The 26,137-nt window shown below is 42.1% G+C and overlaps 1 protein-coding gene across 2 annotated transcripts; it reads right to left on the bottom strand.

The window, feature by feature from the left end:
• Nucleotides 1–922: 922 nt before the first annotated feature.
• col6a2 (collagen, type VI, alpha 2) lies at nt 923–20,515 on the bottom strand. 2 transcript variants are annotated; one of them, XM_031756041.2, is made up of 32 exons: nt 20,323–20,512; nt 18,534–18,621; nt 18,300–18,400; nt 18,058–18,201; nt 16,357–16,719; nt 16,256–16,276; nt 16,096–16,161; nt 15,899–15,997; nt 15,767–15,793; nt 15,633–15,659; nt 15,495–15,539; nt 15,337–15,390; nt 15,200–15,262; nt 15,046–15,108; nt 14,890–14,943; nt 14,771–14,806; nt 14,615–14,677; nt 13,763–13,825; nt 13,599–13,661; nt 13,443–13,505; nt 13,292–13,342; nt 13,109–13,207; nt 12,968–13,030; nt 12,853–12,888; nt 12,719–12,764; nt 12,473–12,625; nt 12,289–12,383; nt 10,780–10,961; nt 10,506–10,684; nt 10,370–10,408; nt 8,104–8,435; nt 923–1,916 (listed from the first exon to the last, which is right to left on the bottom strand). In XM_031756041.2, the coding sequence occupies exons 2-32, from the start codon at nt 18,607–18,609 to the stop codon at nt 1,647–1,649; spliced, it is 3,036 nt and encodes a 1,011-aa protein (XP_031611901.1). In that variant the 5' UTR covers nt 18,610–18,621; nt 20,323–20,512; the 3' UTR covers nt 923–1,646. The 2 variants fall into 2 exon arrangements, with proteins under 2 accessions (XP_031611901.1, XP_039457938.1); XM_039602004.1 differs by lacking the exons at nt 923–1,916; nt 8,104–8,435 and adding an exon at nt 8,648–9,899 and having other exon boundaries at nt 20,323–20,515.
• Between the last annotated feature and the right edge of the window lie 5,622 nt (nt 20,516–26,137).

The following is a 26,137-nucleotide window of genomic DNA, read 5'->3' as shown; positions in this document are numbered from 1 at the left end:
TTATCAAGCTTAAAGGTGCTGCTGTTGTTCAGCTGCTGGTTTCCTCTTTCTGGTGCAAAGTGGGCCAAAAACAAAGAAGAGAGACAGACTCCTGACAGAAAAGCCGATCAGCTGATCGTTAAGCAGTTTCACGATTGAAGTAACGGCAGGAAGGTGAGGGAGAGAGAGGCAGTCGCTCCATATATCGGTTGTTAAGCTTAACATGGGAACGCTTTACAAACATTCAGAGATGAACTTACACACTTGCTTTACTTCTCTCTGGGATAACTTCCTCGGAGATGAAATGCTGGTTTGGTAGCAAGGCTACAAATACACACAGCCATGAGGCATACTGCTCCGACGTGCTACGGTTATGAGCCGAGTTACGCCGTGTTGCAAGTTTTGTGAGATGCTTTTTTTGATACTTAATGGATCGGATTACATTTTTTATTTTTCACCGATATCCGATCCAGTAATTTAGGTCAGTATCGGACCGATACCGATACGTAATATCGGATCGGTCCATCTCTACTAAAATGTAAACATCGTCCCAAAAGAATAAAAAATCTGACAGCTGATAATGTTCATACTCCTGCTAACCCTTCTTATACACCCCTCTCTTTGGTGTCTATAGGCTATGGATGTAAATGTTGCTGGTGTGGTCTATACATTTTTTCTTTTTTAAATCCACATGGTTGCTAGAGAAGCTGACCCTGTCTTTTAATGTCTCACCTGCTCTGGATGACTGGGGGGAAAAATACAACCCGCTGTTAGTTACGGAGAGTTATGAGCATGAAACATATAAAGAACTAGTTTATTGGTTTGAGTCATTATTCAGCAGATCCAGCAGGAGGCAAGCTGACTAACAGTTACTGCGTAAAGCCGAGGAAAGTCACTGGTGTCAAAGAAATTACAAACAGGCTGCCAGACACAACAGACAGTGCTGGGTTCACAATGATAGGCTTTATTTGGACGTCAGGTTTACAGATTTGGTTCATTTAGGCTTGTGTGTTAATCAATGTGCAATTATCTACTGAATATGCGTTTGTGTGTGAAACATGTCTACATGTTTTTATGCCCTGATCAAACTACAATTACAGCATAACATGAAGTAAAAAACACATTCAATACCAAATAAAACGGCTTTGTCCTTGTTTTTCTACTTTAGCACCTTTTAAGTAAATACTGACTTCCTGGAAAAAAGGACTGTGTGTGTGCACACGTCTGTGAGAGAGGAAGGAAAAATGTGTTTCAGCAAACTAAAAATTAATACAAAATAAAGCCTACTGATAAAGTGGTACACATTCAGAAATCACGTACCCCTCCTTTGGGAGGGTCTTTGGCTGAAAATATAGATTTGAGATTAAAAGAACAACTGCGATACAAATGATACTGCATGTCTTTGTGTCTTCATGTGTGTGTGTGTGTGTGTGTGTGTGTGTGTGTGTGTGCGCGTGTGTGTGTGTTGGTCCTGCATAGACTGCTTTTGCTTTTTGGAAATTAATTTTCACCCATAATGACAGGATATGTAGCCCCCTCAGTGCCTTCCATCCAGTAATGATAGTGACCACAGAGGTGTGGTCTGTGAGGGTGTGTTTACATGTACGTTGAAGGAGCTGGTCCTTCTTTCCTCCCATGAATTCTCGTTCTAGCTTTACAGTTCCTCTCTAGCATATCCAGCGGATGAAGCGCTCAAAGAAGGCCGGCTTGTTCAGCATGGCGTAATCGTCTCCCCTAAAGATGGCTGACGTGTCTCCGAGCGCCACCTTCTTTAGCACCTCCTCATCAGTGTCGCTTCCCATGGCGATCACTGTGGGAACGCCTTCCGCTCTCTTCATGGCGCTCACACCTTCATCCAGCTGCTCTCTGGCTGTGATGCCATCAGTGATGAACACGAAGGCCACCTCAGCGTTGCGGCGCGACAAGCGACTGTTACCCTACAAACACAACATAAAAAAATAATAATAATAAAGTGGTATATAATTTGAGCATTTGTTGCTCCATACTTGCGACAGTTACACACGAAGGAGGAGCAACTTTTACTTGGAGAGGGAGTTTAGGTTAGCTTTTAATGTTTAAAAGTACAAGGTTTTGAATGATTAGGTCCCAAATTATCTTAAAAGGAACCACGACTATTATGACAAGATCTCTAAATATGTTAGAAATTATCTCCACAACATAAAAACATGCTTGAGAATAACTACAATTTTTTTGTTATTCATTAAATCTTTGTTGTTTAAAAACTATTTTGGAGCCGTGGGAGAAGCCATGTTTTTTCGCGCACAATGCATTCTGGGCAGATGACATGTATTGGTTGTCGGCAGTATAGGTGCTTTCGTTCATCGCGGTCAAGTGAGCCCTCACAGTCAAGCTAGCCGCCCCGCCAGCCGCACCTAAAATGTGGTTGCACTACTCTTACGTATGTTACGGTACGGATGAAGACCGGCTTAGAAACGCAGTCTTTTGTGTCCTGACACTATTTTACTTTAATATCCACTCCCAGTTTTGGTTCATCTCCACTTTTCACCCCATGATCCACAGCCAAAATTACTGTACGATTCAGCGAAAATTAACAATAACATTTACCCAATATACAGTACTGTACTTTTAATATCTTCAACTTTGACCTCAGATTACAGGAAAACTGTAAGAGGTGACGCAGATGTTTCACCGGATTCTGACTCTAGGCCATCTCCACTCTTCACCCTGTCACCCACAGACAAATTTACTGTACGGTTTTTGAGAAAAGTGATAGTAAACTTTGCACATTTTACTCTACTGTACTCTATATATTCCCATCTTTGACCTCAGATTACAGGAAAACTGTAAGAGGTGACGCAGATATTTCACTGGATTCTGACTCTGGGTGACCCCCACTCTTCACCCTGTGATCCACAGACAAGTTTACTGTACGGTTTTTGAGAAAATTGATAGTGAACTTTACCCAAATTACTGTACTGTTTTCTGATTAAATTAAATCCTAATCTATTACTGAACAAAATGAGTTCATTCAAGTATTTACTTAACTACAAGAAATTTCTTTCCACACAAAATTTAAATTTTCAAAACATCATTCACACACCACCTCAAGTAGCAACTTTAGTTTTAGACATTATTTATTCAGCGCTTAATCACAACAATAGTCACCTCAAGGCACTTTACATAATAAGTTAAACCTTACAATAACATATACAGAGAAACACCCAACAATCATATGACCCCCTATGAACAAGCACTTTGGCGACAGTGGGAAGGAAAAACTCCCTTTTAACAGGAAGAAACCTCCAGCAGAACCAGGCTCAGGGAGGGGCGGCCATCTTCTGCGACCGGTTGGGGTGAGAAATTACATTTCTCATATTACAGATTTCTCATATTACTATTATACAGTTTTGATATATTGTTATTCATTATCTGTCATCACACAAATCAACCCAAAAAATCAAAAAGGAAATACTTAAAATACGTGCTCAAAGCAAGAATGTTATACATATTGTGTTTTACATGTGTTCCTCAAAACACCAATAATAACTATAAGCAGATTATTCTAGTAGTTTTCACTGCATGTGGAATTAGGTTACACAAAGCACACACTTCCACTCTGTCTTCTGAGCGCTGCTGAGCTGTTCATTTGTCATGTCCAGGCATTCAGAATGGAACCAGCAGTTGCAGTTATCACACTGAATCTGTAAACAAATAACATGAGTTTTCATAAACACATGAAGTAAATAATTCTATGATTTCATAAATTACAATCCTTAACAACACAGAGTCAAATACTTTGTTGTAGTCAAAGGAATTTGCAAAGAAAAGCGTCTGGACTTCTTTAAGTTGCTTGAAGACGTTTCACCTCTCATCCGAGAAGCTTCTTCAGTTCTAAGGTCAAATGGCCGAGAGTCCCAGATTTAAACCCAGTGGGAGTATCCCCCAAGGAGGGACAAAGGACCCCTGGTGATCCTCTAATCACATGAGCCAAGGTGTGGCGGGTGTGGGACCTAATCAGCCAGGGTTTCGGGTGAGCTCATTGTGAAACCTGGCCCCACCTTGTCATGTGAATTCCTGAGGTCAGATGGCCCAGGATGTGAGTGGGTGTTAAGGCGTCTGGGGAGGGAACTCAAAACTGGATTATAGTGGCCATAGATGGCCTCTTTCACTCCTCTTTCAAACCATCTGTCCTCTCTGTCCAAAATGTGAACATTGGCATCCTCGAAAGAGTGACCTTTATCCTTAAGATGCAGATGGACTGCTGAGTCTTGTCCTGTGGAGGTGGCTCTTCTATGTTGTGCCATGCGCTTGTGAAGTGGCTGTTTGGTCTCTCCAATGTAGAGGTCTGGGCATTCCTCGCTGCACTGTACAGCATACACCACGTTGTTAACGTTGTTAACAACTGTACAGCATACACCACGTAGTTAACGTTGTTAACAACTGTACAGCATACACCACGTAGTTAACGTTGTTAACAACTGTACAGCATACACCACGTAGTTAACAACGTTAACAACGTGGTGTATGCTGTACAGTGCAGCGAGGAATGCCCAGACCTCTACATTGGAGAGACCAAACAGCCACTTCACAAGCGCATGGCACAACATAGAAGAGCCACCTCCACAGGACAAGACTCAGCAGTCCATCTGCATCTTAAGGATAAAGGTCACTCTTTCGAGGATGCCAATGTTCACATTTTGGACAGAGAGGACAGATGGTTTGAAAGAGGAGTGAAAGAGGCCATCTATGGCCACTGTGAGCGACCATCTTTGAACAGAGGCGGTGGTTTACGACACCAACTGTCTGCCATCTATAATCCAGTTTTGAGTTCCCTCCCCAGACGCCTTAACACCCACTCACATCCTGGGCCATCTGACCTCAGGAATTCACATGACAAGGTGGGGCCAGGTTTCACAATGAGCTCACCCGAAACCCTGGCTGATTAGGTCCCACACCCGCTTTCACACCTTGGCTCATGTGATTAGAGGATCACCAGGGGGTCCTTTGTCCCTCCTTGGGGGGATACTCCCACTGGGTTTAAATCTGGGACTCTCGGCCATTTGACCTTAGAACTGAAGAAGCTTCTCGGATGAGAGGTGAAACGTCTTCAAGCAACTTAAAGAAGTCCAGACGCTTTTCTTTGCAAATTCCTTTGACTACAACAAAGTATTTGACTCTGTGTTGTTAAGGATTGTAATTTATGAAATCATAGAATTATTTACTTCATGTGTTTATGAAAACTCATATGTTATTTGTTTACAGATTCAGTGTGATAACTGCAACTGCTGGTTCCATTCTGAATGCCTGGACATGACAAATGAACAGCTCAGCAGCGCTCAGAAGACAGAGTGGAAGTGTGTGCTTTGTGTAACCTAATTCCACATGCAGTGAAAACTACTAGAATAATCTGCTTATAGTTATTATTGGTGTTTTGAGGAACACATGTGTAAAACACAATATGTATAACATTCTTGCTTTGAGCACGTATTTTAAGTATTTCCTTTTTGATTTTTTGGGTTGATTTGTGTGATGACAGATAATGAATAACAATATATCAAAACTGTATAATAGTAATCTGAGAAATCTGTAATATGAGAAATGTAATTTCTCACCCCAACCGGTCACAGCAGATGGCCGCCCCTCCCTGAGCCTGGTTCTGCTGGAGGTTTCTTCCTGTTAAAAGGGAGTTTTTGTCATGAAACGCTGTGTGGCAGGCAGGAGTAGGACCCAAGGTGCAGACACTCAGACTCGAAGGATGAACTCAAAACTCAGCTTTATTGCTGGCAGGGGGAAAGCATACAAAACTAAACTGGGAAATATAAACTTACATTTGACGGGGAGGCACACAAGGAAACACACAGCTTGAGGGACGACGCGACACAGACTCAGAGAAACACAGGGTTTAAATACACTGGGAAGTAACGAGGGGAATGAGACACAGAAGGAGGGCACAGCTGGGAGAAATCAGGACTGACGAGACAGGGAAGCAAAGCAGGACACCTTCACATAAGACACGGACCTTCAAAATAAAACAGGAAACACACACACACACACACACACACACACACACACACACACACACACGCTCCGAGACGCGGGCTTCACACAGGGACCTGACCACACTAGAGGGGATACACAGGCAGGGACGACGGAAAACAGAGGGAGCACAGAATGAACACTTGGGAAACCAAAACAAACTGTCATAATTCATAATATCAAAAATAAGAGTACAAAATCAAAAACACTGGGTCACCGACCCAGAACCATGACAGTTTTTCCTTCCCACTGTCGCCAAAGTGCTTGTTCATAGGGGGTCATATGATTGTTGGGTGTTTCTCTGTATATGTTATTGTAAGGTTTAACTTATTATGTAAAGTGCCTTGAGGTGACTATTGTTGTGATTAAGCGCTGAATAAATAATGTCTAAAACTAAAGTTGCTACTTGAGGTGGTGTGTGAATGATGTTTTGAAAATTTAAATTTTGTGTGGAAAGAAATTTCTTGTAGTTAAGTAAATACTTGAATGAACTCATTTTGTTCAGTAATAGATTAGGATTTAATTTAATCAGAAAACAGTACAGTAATTTGGGTAAAGTTCACTATCAATTTTCTCAAAAACCATACAGTAAACTTGTCTGTGGATCACAGGGTGAAGAGTGGGGGTCACCCAGAGTCAGAATCCAGTGAAATATCTGCGTCACCTCTTACAGTTTTCCTGTAATCTGAGGTCAAAAATGAAGATATTATAAAAGTACAGTACTGTATATTGGTTAAATGTTATTGTTAATTTTCTCTGAATTGTACAGTAATTTTGGCTTTGGATCATGGGGTGAAAAGTGGAGATGAACCAAATTTGGGAGTGGATTGTAAAGTAATATAGTGTCAGGACACAAAAGACTGCGTTTCTTAGCCGGTCTTCATCCGTACCGTAATATACGTAAGAGTAGTGCAACCACATTTTAGGTGCGGCTGGCGGGGCGGCTAGCTTGACTGTGACTTCGTAAGTGAGGGCTCACTTGACCGCAGTCTTTCGTTCAGCTAACCTGTTTTGTTTTTTATAGTGTAGCAACGGTATTAATTAACTTGCTTATTAGTGACCTGGTTACGAGTTGGTAGACCAGCACTTGGTAGACCCGTATTCATGGAGACTAACAAGGGCTGCCCAAAGAACATCTGGATTAAGACATTCGGCTTCAAAGTTTTGGTGCACTGTGTTGCATGGAGAATCTGTAAAAATAATATCGTAATTTCACTGTCTAATAAAAATTAGAATTCTATTAATGTTTTTATCATGCGGTTATGCAATACCATGGATAGCTGCTGCCATAAAATTGAACTCTTTACAATAAATGCTCTCAGTAGCCGCATACACACCAGTAGTTTTCCCTCACTCTCGCGTCCTCGTGTGACGGATTGTTTTCATCTTCATCTAAAGTACTGGTTGACTATTTTCATCCTCTCTCGGTTTGCTCTGGTTCAAACTGGAAAGGTTGAACAGAATCTATTTCCAGTGCACTGCTAACTGTGAACTCGATGCGGTGCAACCGTATGACATCACTACCCAGAGTGCATTGAGAAGTAAATAAAAATGGCGGCCTACTGGTAAATCGGTTTTATATAAAATGTGCTTAAAAGGAACACATTTGGCATATTTTAATACCACATATATATTATTGAAAGCACAGCACATATTTTAGCGCAAACATGTCTTTGTAGCTGGGGTTGCTCTTAAAGCTCATGTAACATGTAAAAAGCTTGTGTAAAGTCTAAAAACGGGAAGTCATAGTGGCAGTAGTGATGCTATAAGGTTGTCAGCCAATCAATGAAAACTCCAGGGAGTCAAAGGAAAAAAGACAACCACCAGGACTGCAAAATAAAACACACACCAAAATGCCAAAAACTGCAGTACCTCATCTGGCCACATGAGGCAGGCTCTAAAAGTCTCTGTGTTTAGGTTAATTTTTAAGTAACACAACAATTTAGACATAAAGCACTGTCAGCCATTTACAGTTACAAGTGTGTGTTGGCCATCACACAAGCTGCGTGTCACCTCAAACAGCTGGAGCGAGTGGTCTGGACTTCTCAAAAAAAAAAAAAAATGCCCTCAATATGGAAATGAGTAAACTGTGTATATTTGTTATACCTTAAAAACCAGATTGTTGACAGCATAGATGATAGCGCTGCCCAAAGCAGAGGAAGAATCCATGTAGGTGACGCCTGCTAGTGAATCGGAGATCACTGTGAGGTTATGCGTCAGTGCGAACTCCACCGTCTGCTCCGAGGGGCTGCCATACTGCAACAAAGCCAGGCGGGCATTCCTATCGTCATTTTCGCCAGTAGCCAGGACGAGACGGCGCGCCACATTCTCAATGAACTCTTTGGCCCTGCGGTGGTTCTCCAGCCCCATCCTCTCAGAACCATCCAGGAGGAACACCACATCCACCGGCCGCTGAACACAAGCAGCCACAGCAGGCTCTGGAACAGACACACATACATATATAGCAGGGTGTTCGGTGAGCTACAGCTGGAAAACAGATGCTCAAAAGTCAAAGCCAGCAACAGCAACAACAACAACAAAAATATGTATATAGATATAAACAACAACATGCTGTAATTCCATGCATGCCAGCTGCAGTCCGGCTCTTTCAGTATTTCTTTGAGTAGCCTTCTCAGATTCTGACCGGCCTTGTCAATAAAGCACTGTTTTTGTTTGCTCGTTGAGTTTATTCTCTTAAGACATTAAAATAAAAATAAAAAATATATGAATATATCCCATTTTACAGGAAACAAAATGAACAACATGAACAATGTTCACATCAGCAAGTTGCAGTCACAGAGCTAAAACAATAACATGACATTTGGTTGAAGCCACTCTGTGGTCATTTTCTTCTAGTCATCCTACTTTGCAAGCCAAGCCACATGCAAGCCCCCCCAAAAAAACATGCACCAGTCAAGGTCACATCATACAATAGTTCCCTCACAGTCGGTGCCAATTCATTTAACCAAACATCAACATACACCATCCTCTGACTCATATACAGTATGCTGTGATATGTGTAAAACCAGATATTTTCCACATGTAACAGCCTTTCACCGACGTGATTCATTCACAGGGAAAAAAACTATAAAGGCCGTAACCATGGATATGTGCAAAATAGCAAAAAAACTGTCATCGGAGTGATTCAGAGAGCTCGTGATTCACAGTGAAAATGAGGCTCCATCAAGGAGCGACTGTAACCGAATAACAAGAATGGCTCTATAGACAAATCTGCCTTCATCAAATGCATGACATTCATTTTCCATTTCAATTGAAAATGTTCTGGAATACGTGCTATATACATATTACTAACAGACAGACTCAGGATGACTGTGCCATATCCATAAATGTTTATATGTATATTTATATTCTGAGGCCAGAAGGGATCATGAATCCACATGTTGACTGAAGTCAATTCACACAAAGGGTTCTCTGAAAGCTTAGTAAAAGACCAGCTTCGTATCATGCAGTTCAGCCCAGGTGTATATTTCACCTGCATAGTTTACACAATAAAACAATGCCCACAGTTTGAATAAATTCTATTCTTTGTCCAGCAGTAAGCTTATTAGTCAATGGCATCCATAATGGCGAGGTAGCATGGTTAGCATATTAGCATTAGCAAAGTCCTATGGCTTTCGTTGGGTCCCCCATAATGTCCCCATAGACATATTTGAAGGAGTCGATGAACAGCTGGGTCCACTGCTGCCTGTCCACTCCTTGGGCGAGTTTGGCTCTCTGGGCTGTGTACGCCATGGTCGCCACACCAATCCCATACTGTTGCTCGCTCAGGCCGTTCAGCAGGCTGGTCACACCCTCCAAAGAGGTGGGGACCAATGAGGGGCTGCCTTCCTCGGCTAGTGGCTTCCAGGGGGGTGGGGCTTGCCCCACAGAGATGCCCCCTCCTGCAACGAGTGGGCGGAATAACATTGTGGGCATGGTCCCACAAACACGAGGCACCAACAGAGCCAACTGAGATGTCGGAGGTACACTGAGTTGCTTGAAAATTCTTAGATTGAGCCGAAAAATGTCATCGCACCAAAACAAAGGAGGTGTAATGATCTCTACTGACCTACTGCTCGCACGGTTTAACAAATTGCAACCAAATCCTAATGCAGTCTAACGGGGCAGTATGCTTCAAGAAGAAGGCAAATCTATCGGTATTTAAGTTGTAAATGGCCACCACTGAAGAGAAATGTAGGGCGATTTGTATAAATAGGTAAAAGTATCTCGATGGAAGAACTTTCAATAAGGCAATACAAAAAGTACTTAATTTGAAGCGTAGTGGCCCGTAATAAAGCTCTTAATCCAGGTCTAAATGTTATAGGAATAAGTGAAGCTACAAAAGGACACTAAGACTTAAAAAAAATCCTACCTGATTTACAAGGCAGATCAGGGCACACGATGAAAGGATCTAAAACAAAGATAGAGAATATGTCAAAACATGAAGAACAAAACAAGATGGTTAGTCCACTACAAACTGCACATAATGAATAATTCTGTGAATTTACCTGGGCAGAGCACGGTCTCGATCTTGTCAATGAACTCCTCTGCCACTAGGTCTGCAAAGCGTCTCATGCCCATTACTTTACCGTCCCTCTGGCAGGCGATGCTCTTCAGACTCTCATTCTCCTCGATCTGCTCAAACATGTCTCCGATACCAATGGCGCTCACGTCAACGTTGGGATCTCTGCTCACATGCATCGGTTCACACAAACACAATCGATGAGATAAAAATTATCCTTTTCACAAAAAATGAATCTCAAACCGCAGCCCCAGTAGCACCTGCAGAGGTAGGTGAGCAAATTGTCGTCATCTCTGGGGTCAAAACGTCCGTCAGTGATGACGACGACAGTGACGTTGGCTTTCGCTCTGCGGCTGTCCCTGATCAGGTTGTCGTAGGCGTACTTCAGAGCAGACGGCGTGAACGTACCTCCTGCAATCCACTCCAAATTCTTTACTGCATCCTGAGCAATGGAGGCGACATTATGAAAGTTGTTTGCTGTGGTGTATAACGTGACATCACCACCATTATTTTTACAAAGGCGTTTCAGGATGTCTGTCTACGGCCTTGTTCTATAAAAAAAATGATGGTAATATGTGCTGAGGTGAAATTATGGGCTGTAATGACACCCAGTGATTTGTTGAATCCCTTTTTAAAGTCTCAACTTGATCATTTTGTCAGTTGCTGCCTTGGTTTTTTGAAATGAAACAAACAAAAGTGTATTATTAAATAGGACTTGAAACTAGCACATGAGACCATGAAGTCGACAGTGAAGTGTTTTTTGAGGCTATGAGTCAAGTGATAAGTGGATATATTTTCCCATGAACTTCTATAGAGTCAGATTTCTTTTTGCAACCAGATGAGTTGCCCCCTTCTGGCCATTAGTAAGAATGCAGGTTAAGGTACCGCTGTGTTGACATCACTTTTCAGATTCAGAAGTTATTCCCATTTTTTTAGACACACCCTAATGTAATAAAATAGGATAAAATAATTTGCACTAACCGCATTCAAGTTCAAATTTAAACTTGTTTACCAAATTTAATCAGCACTTGTAACAAACAATAGCTTGAGAGAAGCTGGATTACACTTCTTGCATTCTTTCTAATGCCCAGCAGGGGGAAGATATTCTAAGCTTCAATTGTGAAGAGGTCCGGGAAAATCACTCTGCTTTTTTTAAAACTTGATTTACGATATCTGGAAAACACTTTCTTAACTAGTTTAAAATCTCAGTACTAAGTTTCAAATCTTCCATCCAACGTGCTGTTGCGTTTGTTGATTAAAGCTCTATTGAAAATAAAATTAATGAGGCATGTCTGTGTGCGCAGTAGCCTTCTAACTTGCAAGTTGCTTCAGTATTAACTTGAAATCCGAGATCCGAGTCTGATCCATCCCTGGCCTGAGACATGTGCTTTTAAAAAACTGAAATTAGCACTGGCTAAAATGTAAAACTGAAAGCTTTAAAATGAGAGTCGCCACACCAATGGGTGACGTCACAGTGGCTGGATCAACCTGTATCATCATTTGTATTGTTTTCTGATTTGTTTATAATAAGAAAAACATCATATGTGGCCAGACACATGATTATGATGGTGAATTCCATGTTCTGCAGCTCAGACACTACTAAGCAGCGTACTGAGAGGAACACGTGCAGACTTAAGTATGTCACATCTGATCAGCCTAGTTCATTAAAAAACAAAAACATCTGGTGTAAAGAACAATCTCCTCTCTACTCTAAAAATAAACTCTATTCAAGTTATTGACACATGTGTTTGTGTCCGTCTGTGTGAGACCTTGAAAGCAGACAAAGAATCAATCTTGGGGTCGTTGAGCCGGATGGCTTGGAAGGTTCCACTGTGACTGTACTGAACCACTCCCACCCTAGTGCCTGGAAACAAGCATGGCTATCTTATTAACAGGTTTAATTGGGAGTCATCTTGTAAAGATGTGAACTTAAAGTCTGACAGCTGTATCTACCTGTGTCTGACTGAGGGTCTTTGGCAAATGATCCCAGTCTGCTGATGGTGTTGATGACAAAGTTCTTCTCCAGGGTGAAGTTGGTGAGACCCACTGACTCTGAGCTGTCGATAACAAACACGATGTCCAGTGGTCCGCAACGTTTCTCACAGTCTAGAAATGAAAACGCAGCACGCTGTGAAGGTCTGACAATCTGACAGAGCAGTCTGATGTCATGAATGTTTAGAGAGGGGCAAACAAACTCACCACAGCAGCCACACGTCTCTCTGATGTAGTTCATGACGTCACATTCCTGCAGGAAAAGACAGGAAACATCATTAAATCATCATTATGTGTTTGTGCTGACGTAATAAAAGTGCAGTTGGTTGAAATATTCTCACAGTGAGGCCGGGATCCCCCTCAGGGCCAGGATCTCCCTGCAAAAAGACAATGCGAAATGTCACACTGCGAATGCAACTACATTTTGGATCTGACTGTTTCTTTTTGTGTACTCACATCACGCCCAGGTTCTCCTCTTGGGCCTCTTGGTCCAGGTTCACCCTGGGACCCTGTCTCGCCCTGTTGGAAGGAAATAAATCACACAGCTTTCCTTTGAGCGAAATAGAAACTTCAAACTTCATCCGAGGTGCTACTTACTGGTTGTCCTGGAGTTCCTTTAAGTCCAGGTTCACCCTTTTGACCACAGTCACCTCTGGTGCCACGAGGTCCACGCTTACCCTTGTCTCCTCTGTCACCCTGCGTATTATCGGGGAAAATTTCATCACCTGGCCATGTCAGGCAGAAACTATAAGCAGTGTTAATGCATTGATTCTAAGTTACCGGTTCTCCTCTTGATCCCGCATAGCTAAAGCCAGCTCTTCCACGGTCTCCCTGAGCAGCGATAAAACAAAGAGTCAAAACAAGGAACTGCAGCTATAGAAACTCCATCTATGAAGATGGCTACCACAGAAACAAACGTGGAGAGTCTAACCTTTGGTCCAACGTTTCCAGGCTCTCCTCTTGGTCCAGCATCACCAGGGTCACCTCTGCTACCCTGAAATACAAGCAGAGTAAATGGAGAGTGAATTAACATATGTGTCTTTAAGGGACTTTCAAATATAGTTCTCAAATGTGACTTTTAACCCACGAGTCTTCCTGGCTCTCCTGATGGGCCTGCTGGTCCCCTAGGTCCTGGCAAGCCAACGTCACCCTGTTCAGAACAAAGAAAAGTGCAAGTAGATTAAAGAGCTCAAGAGTGTATAGTGTTCAATGACAATGAAACAATGAATGTGACACCGCAGTTCATATTACCTTTGCCCCATCACTTCCTGTTTCACCGGGAAGTCCCCTCTGGCCCTCAGGCCCATTTTCACCCTGAAACACAGTAAAAAACACCCTTCAACCTCCCAGTGGTGGAATAATAAAACCCATTTAAGAGATAAATCATTTGAGGATATGCGAATAATTCATCACGCAGCTGATGTAGAAGATAGTGGGATAGGACAACAAGACCAACCACAGCGCTGTCCTGGATGATTTAGTAGATGTCAGTGTGACATGTAAAAAACACAACAACTTACTTACAAAAAAGTCTTGTAAAAATCTTGGAGCCTTTACTGACTGATTGGACTTTCAAGCATACTTTGGAGCTGTGCATAAAAAAAGAGATTCGACTTTTTTTTCTTAGGCTATCCTTTTCCTTGGTGGCACAGGTCAGATATCTGTAAGCAACAAAAACTCTCTCAGTTAAGCTGATTGGTCTAAAAGGCTGATTGGTGAGCCACAGCTGAGGCCAGACAGTTCCAGCGGTCGGCTGCTTCGATCTTACTTTAAGCAGTCGCATCCTTTGTATACTGACTTTCAGTTTCTTCCTACTTGATGAAGGCTGGCAGTGTTGAAAGTACAAAACAGCATGCAATAAAAACGTTTTTGTTCCAGCAACCATCAACCAGATGAACAAATCACAGCTTTGATATCCTTCATGATGCAGAGTTGACCATTTATTTAGTGCTATTCATTTCTTTTGCTTATCTGTTGTTTTGTGTTTTGCATGTGTGTGTCGTGGGTTGCTTACCTACTGAAGACCAAACCGCCCTTAGCTACAAATAAAGAAACTTGAACCTGACATTTACGATTTGTGTCAGTGTGTACATAAAGACATACCTTCTCTCCCTTAGTGCCTGGAGGCCCTTGTGAACCCTTTGGACCATAGTCTCCTCTTCTACCCTACAAACAAAAAAAGGCATGGCAGCTGTGATGTCACATAAAGACAAAGCACGCAGGAGAACGACTGTTGGCAAATGAAACAGGTGTTCTCACCTTCTCGCCTGGAACACCTGGAACTCCAGGGGTTCCCTAAAAACACACAACAGAGCAATCAGCGCCTTGAAGCAGGTGAATGAGTGTGTCTTTGTTATTTATGTGGCGATGCATCTTACAGAGTTTCCTTTCGCTCCAGGAATACCAGGTGATCCAGGACTTCCCCTCTCTCCCTGCGGATGAAACACCAGAGTTTAGTCTCTCACCTCCAACACTGATCATACTAATGTGACTTCCATGCTGCTATTCCGTCTGTTCGCTGGTACAGAATTTACCTTTGGTCCAGTATCTCCGTCTGGGCCAGGCGGGCCAGATCTTCCAGGGCGCCCAGGATCTCCCTAAAGACAATAAAGCAGACTTTCATCACCTGTTGAACAAATTATAGATTTTTTAATTTTATATATTTTTATAGCAGGAGCAACCATCTACCTTGTCTCCATCAGTTCCAGGAGGCCCACGTTCACCGACATCTCCAGGGTGACCGTCGGGACCCTGCAAACCATCAAAAAACAGACCATAAATAGATAGTATGTAATAATAGTTTTGAATAGTAATCAGTGACATACGCTGTCGCCTGGGTCTCCTTTGCAGCCTGGAGCGCCGATTCGCCCAATTTTACCCTAAAAACAATGACAAATACATCAGAAAAGCATCCCATGATCCAAAGCTGGAGCTTCATTTCAAAATAAGAGCATTTATTAAGTGAAGACTGCTTGAGTCCTACCTTCTGCCCATCTGTCCCATTGCGTCCTGGGATGCCAGCCACACCCTAATGAGAACAAAGAGGAGACAGTTAGATAAGAAAAGCAAATCATCTTCCAGCATTAATGATTATTTAGAGATGCAGTTAGATAAGACATACCTTTTTCCCCTGAGTTCCAATCTCTCCCTGTAGTCAGACAAAAAATCAGCAGTCATTTTAGGTATAATAAACGCAGACGTTACTTTCATTCATTTTCAAACATCTCCATAGTTAAAAAAATACAAAAGCCACACCTTCTCGCCTTTTAGACCTGGTTCTCCCTACAGAGAAGAGACAAAGAAAACCATGTGTCATTATGAAGCCTAAATCAATATTAAGAGTTGCACTGATGAGGATGATGGGTAGGCGAAAGTGTGGCTTCTTACTTTGATACCGGGCTGACCGATTGGACCTTCGATACCGGGGTCTCCTGGGCGACCTCTCTCTCCTTTTTGTCCTGGCTCTCCATGGTCTCCTTTAGCTCCCTGCCGTCATCGAGTTCAGAGGAGAAAACATTTGTGAGGATCAGTCACCTAGGTTAAAATGCTCTAAGCATGTGTGTTTCTGTGTGTGTTAAACTCACTTTTTGTCCCCTGTGGCCTTTTGGACCAGGAGGCCCTTTTGTCTCCAGACAGGACACATTGTAACACTGCGGTTCACAAGACACAAGGAGAAACAGTCAGTGAAGATAAAGGAAGGCAGCTCATAAATTGATCCTCTTCTGATTCTCAGGTGTGTCTCACCTCTACATATGCCAGATGTTTCTGTGAAGACAAAGGAAACAAAACGTTAGCAGTAGCTGTCAGTAGCTGTGACTGTTTATGCGTGTGTGTTCGGAAGTTACCATTGTCTTGATGATTCGATCAATAGTTGGGGTATCTATCATGACTCTGTTCTGGCTGAACTTCACAGCTGCATATTCATTCCTGTAGAGGGACACTGGAGAGCTGGCGATATCCCTCAGCCCAGGCTCTTCTATGTTATTCGATGCTGCCACAGCAAAGATATGGATGCCCTTGTCACGAGCCTCCTCTGCTGCCACCTTAATACCCCCACACGGGTTTCCAGTCACGTGGCCATCAGTGATGACAACAGCAAATCGGAGGGCCTTGGGGTATGAGGGTGAGCTCTGTATCTCCCTTGCCATGGCTCTGAGGGCACAATCAGTGTAGGTCCCTTTACCCAAATAATCGATTCCACTCACACCCTGGAAACAGAGAAAATCAGAGGCGTTATCATGAAGGATGAGCTATAAAATTGGTGTTATTTTATGTTATATGGGTTGCTTTCAGCAGAAACATTAAAGGAGAAGCCTGATAGGATGAGGCTTAAAACTTTCCTTTTTTAAATGTTTACAGTTAACGCTGGATCAGGTGACCCTGAATCCTTGCTTAGTTATGTTGCATTCGTCCTAGGCTGCTGGGGGCTTCCCATGATGCACTGAATGTTTCTTCTTCATTCACTTCTTTTAACTCACTATGTGTTTATACACCACTCTGCATTTAATCATTAGTTATTATTAGTAGTTGGCTCTCTTCCACAAGGTGGTTTATGTCTTGTCTACCTCCCCTCAACCCCAGACAGGCAGGGCAGATGGCCGCCCCTACCTGAGCCTGGTTCTGCTGGAGATTTCTTCCTGTTAAAAGAAAGTTTTTCCTTCCCACTGTCATCAAGTGCTTTCTCATGGGGGGGTTTCTTTATTGTTGGGCTTTTCTCTGTATTACTGTAGGGTCTTTACCTTACAATATAAAGCGCCTTGAGGTAACGGTTGTTTTCATTTGGTGCTAATACATAAAATGAACTTGAACTGAATTTATCCGTCTCTCTATTTTGGGGGTTTTCTTCAAGCAGCAACTTCCACAGGTGAAAAACTACCACCAGAAACTGCAGTTCCTGGGGTGGCCACTTAAGGCTCACCCTAAAAGAGAGTCGATCCCCATGGACTCTCGTGTTTCCTTAGTGCCCAACTGGTGTAACCAAAGGGTATGTTTTTGGTAGTGTTTACGGGTGTGACAATCTGTAAACACGTTAGATTAAGAAGTTTTGAATGAATTCTGATAAAATTTTGTAGGTGTGTATTGTGGGGTCACAGGTTAACAGGCCGTGAAAATTTGCCCTATATTCTTCAAGGTCAGCTTAATGATTTATTGGTCCGAAATTGAGAAAAAGCCTAATAACTTGTATTGTAAATATATATAAAGCACTATATAAAGGTTTCAGATATCATGCCACGTCTGACCTCTGACTTCTGTTTCAAGCCCAACTGATTGAGCTAAAGGTCAAAGTGATAATAATACAATATAGAGCTATTTAAAACTATGTTCCTTACTGCCATTCTTTGTATAGATAACATACAGGCAAATAGGAAATATCAAGTTACTATGAAATGAATTCAGCATGTGTACTATATCGATTATTTACCCCTTTATAACAACAAGGAAATTCATGTCTTTGTCTTTGTGCCAATTAGGTCAGCTGGCTATTGGACAAAAAGTGAACAGGTGTATTTAAAAGATTCAAGGTTTTTGTGGTGTGTGTCACTCACCGTGATGAATTCATTCTTGGCTGCAAACCGACTGAAAACCTTTTGTGTCTGGGAGAAGTGCAGTCCACCGATTTTCCAGTTGATCTGCACGACGCCCCTGAGCTCTTCATCATCCAAACGCTGTGCAAACTGGCTGGTGAACCTCTACAGCATCAACAACATTACACAACACAGCTGTTACTTTTACTAAATCCAACAATAGGGATTGTTTTAAGCCACAGAGTTGTAAATAAATGAGCAACCTTGATACTCTCCACAAGTGCTCCAGGAGGCGACTCCTGCAGGGCAACAGTCTCCGACGTGTCTATGGTGAAATACACATCTATGGGACAGACTTTTGTTTCTAGAAGGGAAAAAATGAGAACACACAAAAACACAAACTTATACCTTCCTGTTACATCACAGAGTACTTGAATCAGACAAATGTTCCATGTTGTGTTAGTGAAACTGTGGCTGTTCAGTTTTGTCGCGCTCACTGTTGCAGTCTTGTTTCTGGGCATGAGTCAGGGCTCCAAAGAGAAGAGCGACCAGAATGAACTCTAACCCCACCATCTTCCTCTTCTCCTGTCACGGCACATTGAGACACACTTTTCAGTTATTGCAGTCTGAAAATTAATTCAGTGAGTAGCAACTGCAGCATAAAACAGCAAAGAAAGACATGCATGATGAGATTCTTAAGATGAAAAAAAGAAATGATGAGAGAATAGCCTTTAATATATCCCACATTATAAAAACCCCTGAAAATGCACGCTTCACTATATGAATTTTTTGTTATCTAGAGTGTTTTTTTCCCGTTTAAAACTGCACCGTTTTTTTTTTATTTTCTGCATCCGACATCAGTGTCAAACAAACACATGCAGGGACTGTTGTACAGTGAACAAAATGGCTGCCTTGCAGTTATGTAAGAGGTCTGAAAGCATCACATGAGTCAAACTTGTTTTTTTATGTCTAAAGACAGAAAAGAAAACAATAAAAGTTTGAAAATGTAATAACTGTATGACTGTAGTGACTGTGTCACTGTAGAAACGTAACCCGCTGTCAAACTACAACCAGATTCCATCAAAGTTCAATGAGAACAACAAAACTTGTGCAGGACTGAAGTAGTTCAGTTCAAGCTCAAAGCTACGAGGTATTGACCTGATTATATTCTCAGAACATAAGGCATGAAACCTCAGCCTTGCACTGTTCATGAACATCAGGGTCAGACTGTGGCTGCACCTGGAGACCAGAGACCAGGCTGTTGATTGGATAAAAAGAAAGGCACACATTTTTATTTCAAACCAAATTCTTTCAAAGGTCTCACTCTACTGCCATCAAGAGGATTTCTCCACTCTCACATAAAGCCAGAGCTGTGACACCAAGGTTAACCCATTGAGGGCAGGCTCAGTGACCTTATGCATCACACATTTTACAGCTTCAACATGACATGTCTCTGCCATTCAAAACAAATGTACAGAAACCAGTTGCACATTGGGCCTTGTGGGCGCTCTTATGAGCTGGGCAGAAGCAAAATGAAATAAGCTAAGAACTATTGTCTGTTGTCCATCATTCCATTTAAACTAAGTCCAGCTAAAAATCATGCCTACAAAAGCACAGTATGAAAAACGCACTCACTAGCGGCGCAAAACAGGAGAAAACAGCTTCCGCCTGAGAACAAAGAACTTTCAACACAATTTCCAATTCTACAAATGTCATTCATATATGTCATTCTACACAGCTCAGCTGTTCTGCCGGCGGAGCTCGTATCTGTGAAACAAAATGATTTTCCCCCACCAGCGCTACTGAGTTTTCATACAGGCCTACATTTTATTTTAACGCTGGAACATCAGCCAGCACCTCGTCAGCGACGCGGTTTGCTGCGGGTCCCTCTAGCGGACAAACGGCTGTGAGTCCTGCAGCTTCTGCAGATGTTCCCACTCCTCTTCCACTGCCCGGGCCACGAGCGAGTGGGAGCTCTCACAGCGTTAGAGCTCAGCGCGGGTGAATATCATACAAAAAAACTCAGAGATTACACAAATTTACCGTCCACTCTCTGATTTTTTTAAGTTGTTTGTTTAAAGCGAGAAGTTTGTGAGTTCTCAGAGCAGCAGCCTGAGAGTTAGAGTTCGCACAAACACCATCATTTCAGCTCATCGGAGTAAATTACAAGACAGAGAAGGAGAGAAGAGGGAGACAGGCAGGTTCACGACACACACACACACACACAGAGAGAGAGAGAGGGAAGCAGAGAGGCAAAAAGAGTCTGTGCGTAAAAGTGCAGCTTACCCAAACTCTATACAACTTCAGAACTTCGTCAGCAGTTTATCTGTTGATTATCTGCTCATCTCCACAGGGGGGGAAGCCGAGAGAACGAGTGATACAGGAAGAGAGAGTGGGAAATGACACCCTGGATGCGCGTTTGCTTCCCGCAGAAGAACCGTCCGTTCGCCCGCCTGTCCCAGTCCAGCCCCAGCTACGAGCTCTTGAGCCCTCCTCCTCCTCCCAGCGCACCTCAGTGCGCAACGCTGTCCGCTTGGAGGCGCCGTGGCTTCGCTGGAATCCGTGTGTGCGCGCGTGCGTGTACCCAGTGCCTGTCGTGCCAACAGGTGGTCGTTTGCCAGAAACTGATTGGCAGTGTTTCTATGTGCTCTTTATGTCTAATGTCTTTGCTTCTTATGATTCTGCATTATCATACAGGCTCCGTGTTCTACATTTTTGGCCACTTAAATGAATTTAATTCTCTTTACAGAAGTATGATGTTATATTTGGGCTGATCACTCTTTAAAAATGACATTTTTAATTTCAATGATACTTTTTAACTGAATAAATAAAAGATATATAAAAGTCACTTTGTCAAAAAACAAAAACAAACAAACTGCAGCTTCTGCCTTGTCATAGGAATATTCTTTCTGGCGCAAAATGACTTGATATCACTGATGAGAGATATATTTCAGATATGCTTGACAGGTTATAGGCCAACAAGTCATTTACAGCATTGCCAAGCACCACTAATTTGGGATGCCAAAACTTGTTTCTATCTTAAAATCCACTGATTTTTTTTATCATCGGTATTCTACAGAACACATGGTGCAAACCTGAGGACACGCTGAGCTTTCAGGTCCTCAAGCTAAAGCATTTAGGAGGTATTCACAGTTGATCTCAGACATATGGCAGATCAGACTGAAATAAAACAGGATAAAGACCAGACTTAACCCCCCCTCCATACTTCTAACCCAACCCTCTTGCCTGTTCCTGGTGATCTGCTTGCAATTAGTAGGCCAAGCTCTGCAGTTTATACCTGGTGTAAACACAGGCAGCCTGTGCATGACTCTGCGCACCATGTTTATACATTTTGAGGTACTTAAAGTGAACTCTTTACTTACTTGTATGTGTTAATGTAGTGGGAGTTCTCCCCTTTTTTAGGGGATTTACCCTGTCTGTGCACATCTGCACAAACACTTAGATTTACAGTGTGAATGGAAAGCATGCCTTAATTTATGTCATCATTGCAGATTATGCTGCTGGAGCCTTTGCAGTAAAGACTAACACTGCCACTAATGTGTAATCCAGTGCAGAACACAGGAGGCAAATCAGGAACAGAGTTGTACATCCTTTACATGGCAGGGCCAACAATCTGGAAATGAAGTGGTCGTGTGGATTAACTCACTTTGGAAGATGCTGTAAAAAAATAAAAATGAAAATCTGGAGTTTTACTTTGAAGCTGTACCTCAAGGATCAACATAAAATACCTCGTCAGTCTTTAGACGAAGTGACACTCATGAACACATAACGAATCTGTGAGAGGACATTTTTGAAGATGATCCTCCTGCTTTGTACTCTTAACTTTACCTCTGTTACAGAGGTGGCTGGAGGTGAGGCAGGAATCTGCCGTGTGGGAAGATGAAAAGAAGTGCTGAGACAGAAAAGAGTATGACGAGGAGGAGGAGAAGGCCAGCTGCTGACCAGAGTTATTACTATGTGAAGCTCATCTCTCTGTCTTGGATGGGGAAGGGCTTTTCCTTAAAAAGAGAAGAGTGGAGCAATGTGTGTGTGTGTGTGTGTGTGCGTGTGATGGAGAGATGGGGGTGTTCTGGTCTCTCTTAAAACTGGGTGACTCATAGAATAGGAATGACCTTCCTCCCGAATAAGAGTAAACCAGTCTCTGCTTTTCTCTCCCTCTCTCTGACACACACACACACACACACACACACACACACACACACACACACACACACACACACACACACACACACACACACACACACACACACACGTTTTCATATTTTAATGAAGACATGTAATTGCTTTCGCTAACCTAACCAAAACCTAACTGTAGCCATGACACTAAAACCACATTTTGAGCCTTCAAACTTGTGCATTTTGTCCCCATAAGGGGTGTTCGTCCTCACAAGTATAGCAGCATGCCAATTTTCTGTCCTCACAAAGATATCTAAACATGATAACACACACACACACACACACACACACACACACACACACACACACACACACACACACACACACACACACACACATTAATTTTTCTCACATGGACTGAAAAAGAGTTTCAGTCTGTGGGGGATTTCTGTAGATCCATGTCCAGAAAACGATCATACTCAGACACTGCTGCAGCTTTTGTTTCTCACAGTTCCATGGAAAAGGCCACAAGGAACATGCAAACATCTGCAAATGCACATGAAGGGCAACAGGGGGAAAAATAAAAAAAGTTAAGAGCTGTGCGGTGGAAGAGCAGACAAACATTCTTGCTGCCTGTTAGTTTGTTCTTGCAGAACAAACTAAGCGTAGATATGGGTTGTTTGCTGTGCTTTAATCTCTGTGATGGTCAGTGGGTGTGTGAATGTGAGGCATTCTTTCAAGAGGGTTTCCAGAACAGTTCTTGATTTGGATATGTATATGTAAAGAAATACCAGGATATTACATTTAAACATTACGTAAGTTAACATTAACCCCCATTTTTTGCTTCTTTTGGCAGTCTCTCTCTTCATCCAGATGTGCTTTGTCTTTAGACAAAACAGCTGGGAGTTGTTACCTCTTTGCATCTCTCTCTCTCTCTCTCTCTCTCTCACACACACACACACACACACACACACACACACACACACACACACACACACACACGCGTTTATTTCTTCTTCTCTGTTTTTATCATTTTTTAATTTCTTTCACATGGAGTGAAAGACTACTTCACTCTGAAGAGGTTTAGTGCATAACCATTTCCAGAGTTCTAGAGAACTGTAATAGACAAACAGCTTTTTGCAACTTTTTTGGAAACATCTTGCACATTAATGGTCAAAAAAACTGTTTCGACACTTGCAACGAATTTCCTCGGAAAAAGTCTGTTCTGAGGTCTGAGGGTAGGACAGCACAGAAAGGTCCAGTTACTTCAGAAAACAGGAGGAGCGGGGGAAATTGCAGAAAAGCTGCAGAATAGCCAGCACAAGCTGTGTTGTGTGCTTGGCGCCACCATGCAAGAGCATAGCTGCATGCATGCAAATTCAACAGATTTAAAAGTGCATGCAAATGTAAATCATGCATGGCAACATGCAAGTGAACACATCCATGCACATGCGCACAAAAAAACATGCACACTGGGGAAAGATCTGTGGAACAATCTGATAAGCGCAGTTCGGGCTCAGGTCATTTTAAAATTACTTGGACACAGGAAGGGATGTATCAAACAGTACAGAGATACACACACCCCCGAACAGCAGTGCGCGTATGGTGCACACATAAACGCTGCACAGTCAAGATCTAAACAGTGGCAAAAAAAAATCAGGATCACTGGAGGGGAAAACAACAGATTTAGTGAGGCAGTCTCAACGAATTTCTCCTGAATTCTGACTAAGGAGATTTAATTTAAAACATGTGTTTCGCATTGAGCAATAGAGAAGAAAATCAAACACTTGTGCCTCTCTGGATACAGAGTGATGAAAAGGGAAATATTTGAAATAAATCATAGATAATCTCTGCTAGACGAATTCCTTCTCTTGTCCTTTTTCTGCAAGGAGGTCAGCAGCCCTGGATCTTGTTTTGCTAGGGGCATTTCAACATGCTGATACCTGCTGTCATAATGGGTAGCACTTTGGAAGGTGTAGAAGACTGCTGGCCTGTTACACTGAGAGATGGAACATTAAGCTGTTTTCAAAGAACAACCTGGCTCGTTATTAGAACATTGTAATGACCGTAATACTAATTCCAATGTTAGCAGTGTACAACAGGCTTAAAAATTATCCCCACTCTTTCCGGATTACTTTTTATTGTTTTATTAAAAATAATTCTTAAATATTGTTGTAAAGAAAAGGGGCTGCACGGCGCTAACGAGCTAACCGCGCTAACGCGTTGACGCAGTGCAGCCCCACACACGGGGCGTTGCACTCAGTAATTACTGATATATAACCCATAGATATCACCAAATGCTGTTTCCTCCTTTGAGATGCTCTGCAAGGCCTTTACCATAGTCACCTTCAGTTGTTGTTTGTTTGTGAGTTTTTCTGCATTTGGTTTTGTATTTAATAGCTAAAAGAAACGCTCTGCTGAGTTGAGATCAGGTGACTGACGTAGCCATTGAAGAAGATCTAATTTCTTTCCTTTGAGAAACTCTTGGGTTGCTTTTGCAGCACTATTTGGATCATTATCCATTTGGACTGTGAAATCACCTGATCGGTCTTGCAACATTTAGTCCTGTATGCTTCAGCATTCATCCTGTTGCTTCTATCAGCAGTCACATCATCAATAAACAGCAGATATACTCTATACCATAACACTGTCCTCACCACGTTGATTAACACAGTATGCTATGGATCAGAAGCTGTTTCTGTCTTTCTTTATACTTTTCCCTTTTTCCCAGTTACTATCCAGACTCTTTTACATGTTTTCTGGCAAAGTCTAATCTGGCCTACCTGTTTTCGAGTGCAACCAGTAGTTTGCATCTTGTTGCAAATCCTCTGTATTTCCTTTCATGAAGGCATCTCTTGATTGTAAAAGATCTTATTTTGTCTCATTTTCATTATTGATTGTATAAGATCTCTATCTCCTTGACAGTGTTGTACACTTGGTTAGATGTTATGAAGACATTTTTCTTAACCGTAGAAATAATTCTCTCAGTTGTCTGCAGTTTAGTTGGTTTCTGTCTTCTATGTTTTGGTGTTGCTGAGCTGACCAGTGCATTGCCTGTTGATTTGACCACTCCCAAATATTTTTGCTATCTCTCTGATGGGTTTATGGTGTTTTTTAAGCCTGATGATGGACTTGCCCACTGATCTCTTTAATCATCATTATTGAGAATTACATTAATCAACTATCTGCTTAATTTGTCATAACCAGGAATAACAAGGAAACAGGCCTCACCTGTTAGTTGGGGAAAGGGAAGATTAAAAAGAGAACACAGAGAAATTAGAGCAAAACACAAACTATCAGAAAGAGAAGACAACAATTAAAGAGTAAAAAGAGGGGCATGAAAAAGACATCTAGCAGTCTGAACTTAAAGCAGAATCGCTAAGGGAGGGTTCAAGGTCACCTGATCCAACCCTAACTATATGTTTTTACAGGGAGTGCAGAATTATTAGGCAAGTTGTATTTTTGAGGAATAATTTTATTATTGAACAACAACCATGTTCTCAATGAACCCAAAAAACTCATTAATATCAAAGCTGAATGTTTTTGGAAGTAGTTTTTAGTTTGTTTTTAGTTTTAGCTATTTTAGGGGATATCTGTGTGTGCAGGTGACTATTACTGTGCATAATTATTAGGCAACTTAACAAAAACAAATATATACCCATTTCAATTATTTATTTTTACCAGTGAAACCAATATAACATCTCCACATTCACAAATATACATTTCTGACATTCAAAACAAAACAAAACCAAATCAGCGACCAATATAGCCACCTTTCTTTGCAAGGACACTCAAAAGCCTGCCATCCATGGATTCTGTCAGTGTTTTGATCTGTTCACCATCAACATTGCGTGCAGCAGCAACCACAGCCTCCCAGACACTGTTCAGAGGGTGTACTGTTTTCCCTCCTTGTAAATCTCACATTTGATGATGGACCACAGGTTCTCAATGGGGTTCAGATCAG

Source organism: Oreochromis aureus, linkage group 18, assembly GCF_013358895.1.
Source record: "Oreochromis aureus strain Israel breed Guangdong linkage group 18, ZZ_aureus, whole genome shotgun sequence".
Taxonomy (NCBI): Eukaryota; Metazoa; Chordata; class Actinopteri; order Cichliformes; family Cichlidae; genus Oreochromis; species Oreochromis aureus.
The sequence above is the reverse complement of the archived record's forward strand: the minus strand, read 5'-3'. Positions and strand labels throughout refer to the sequence as shown.

What these genes read in the sequence shown, in the direction of transcription:
- col6a2 (XM_031756041.2), bottom strand. Translation starts at nt 18,609, where the DNA reads ATGGTGGGGTTAGAGTTCATTCTGGTCGCTCTTCTCTTTGGAGCCCTG. An exon ending in CAGGTCTAAAAGGCGAGAAG is followed by an intron (nt 15,660 to 15,766) that starts GTGTGGCTTTTG and finishes GTCTGACTACAG; the next exon opens with GGAGAGATTGGAACTCAGGG. An exon ending in CGGGATCAAGAGGAGAACCG is followed by an intron (nt 13,208 to 13,291) that starts GTAACTTAGAAT and finishes GATAATACGCAG; the next exon opens with GGTGACAGAGGAGACAAGGG.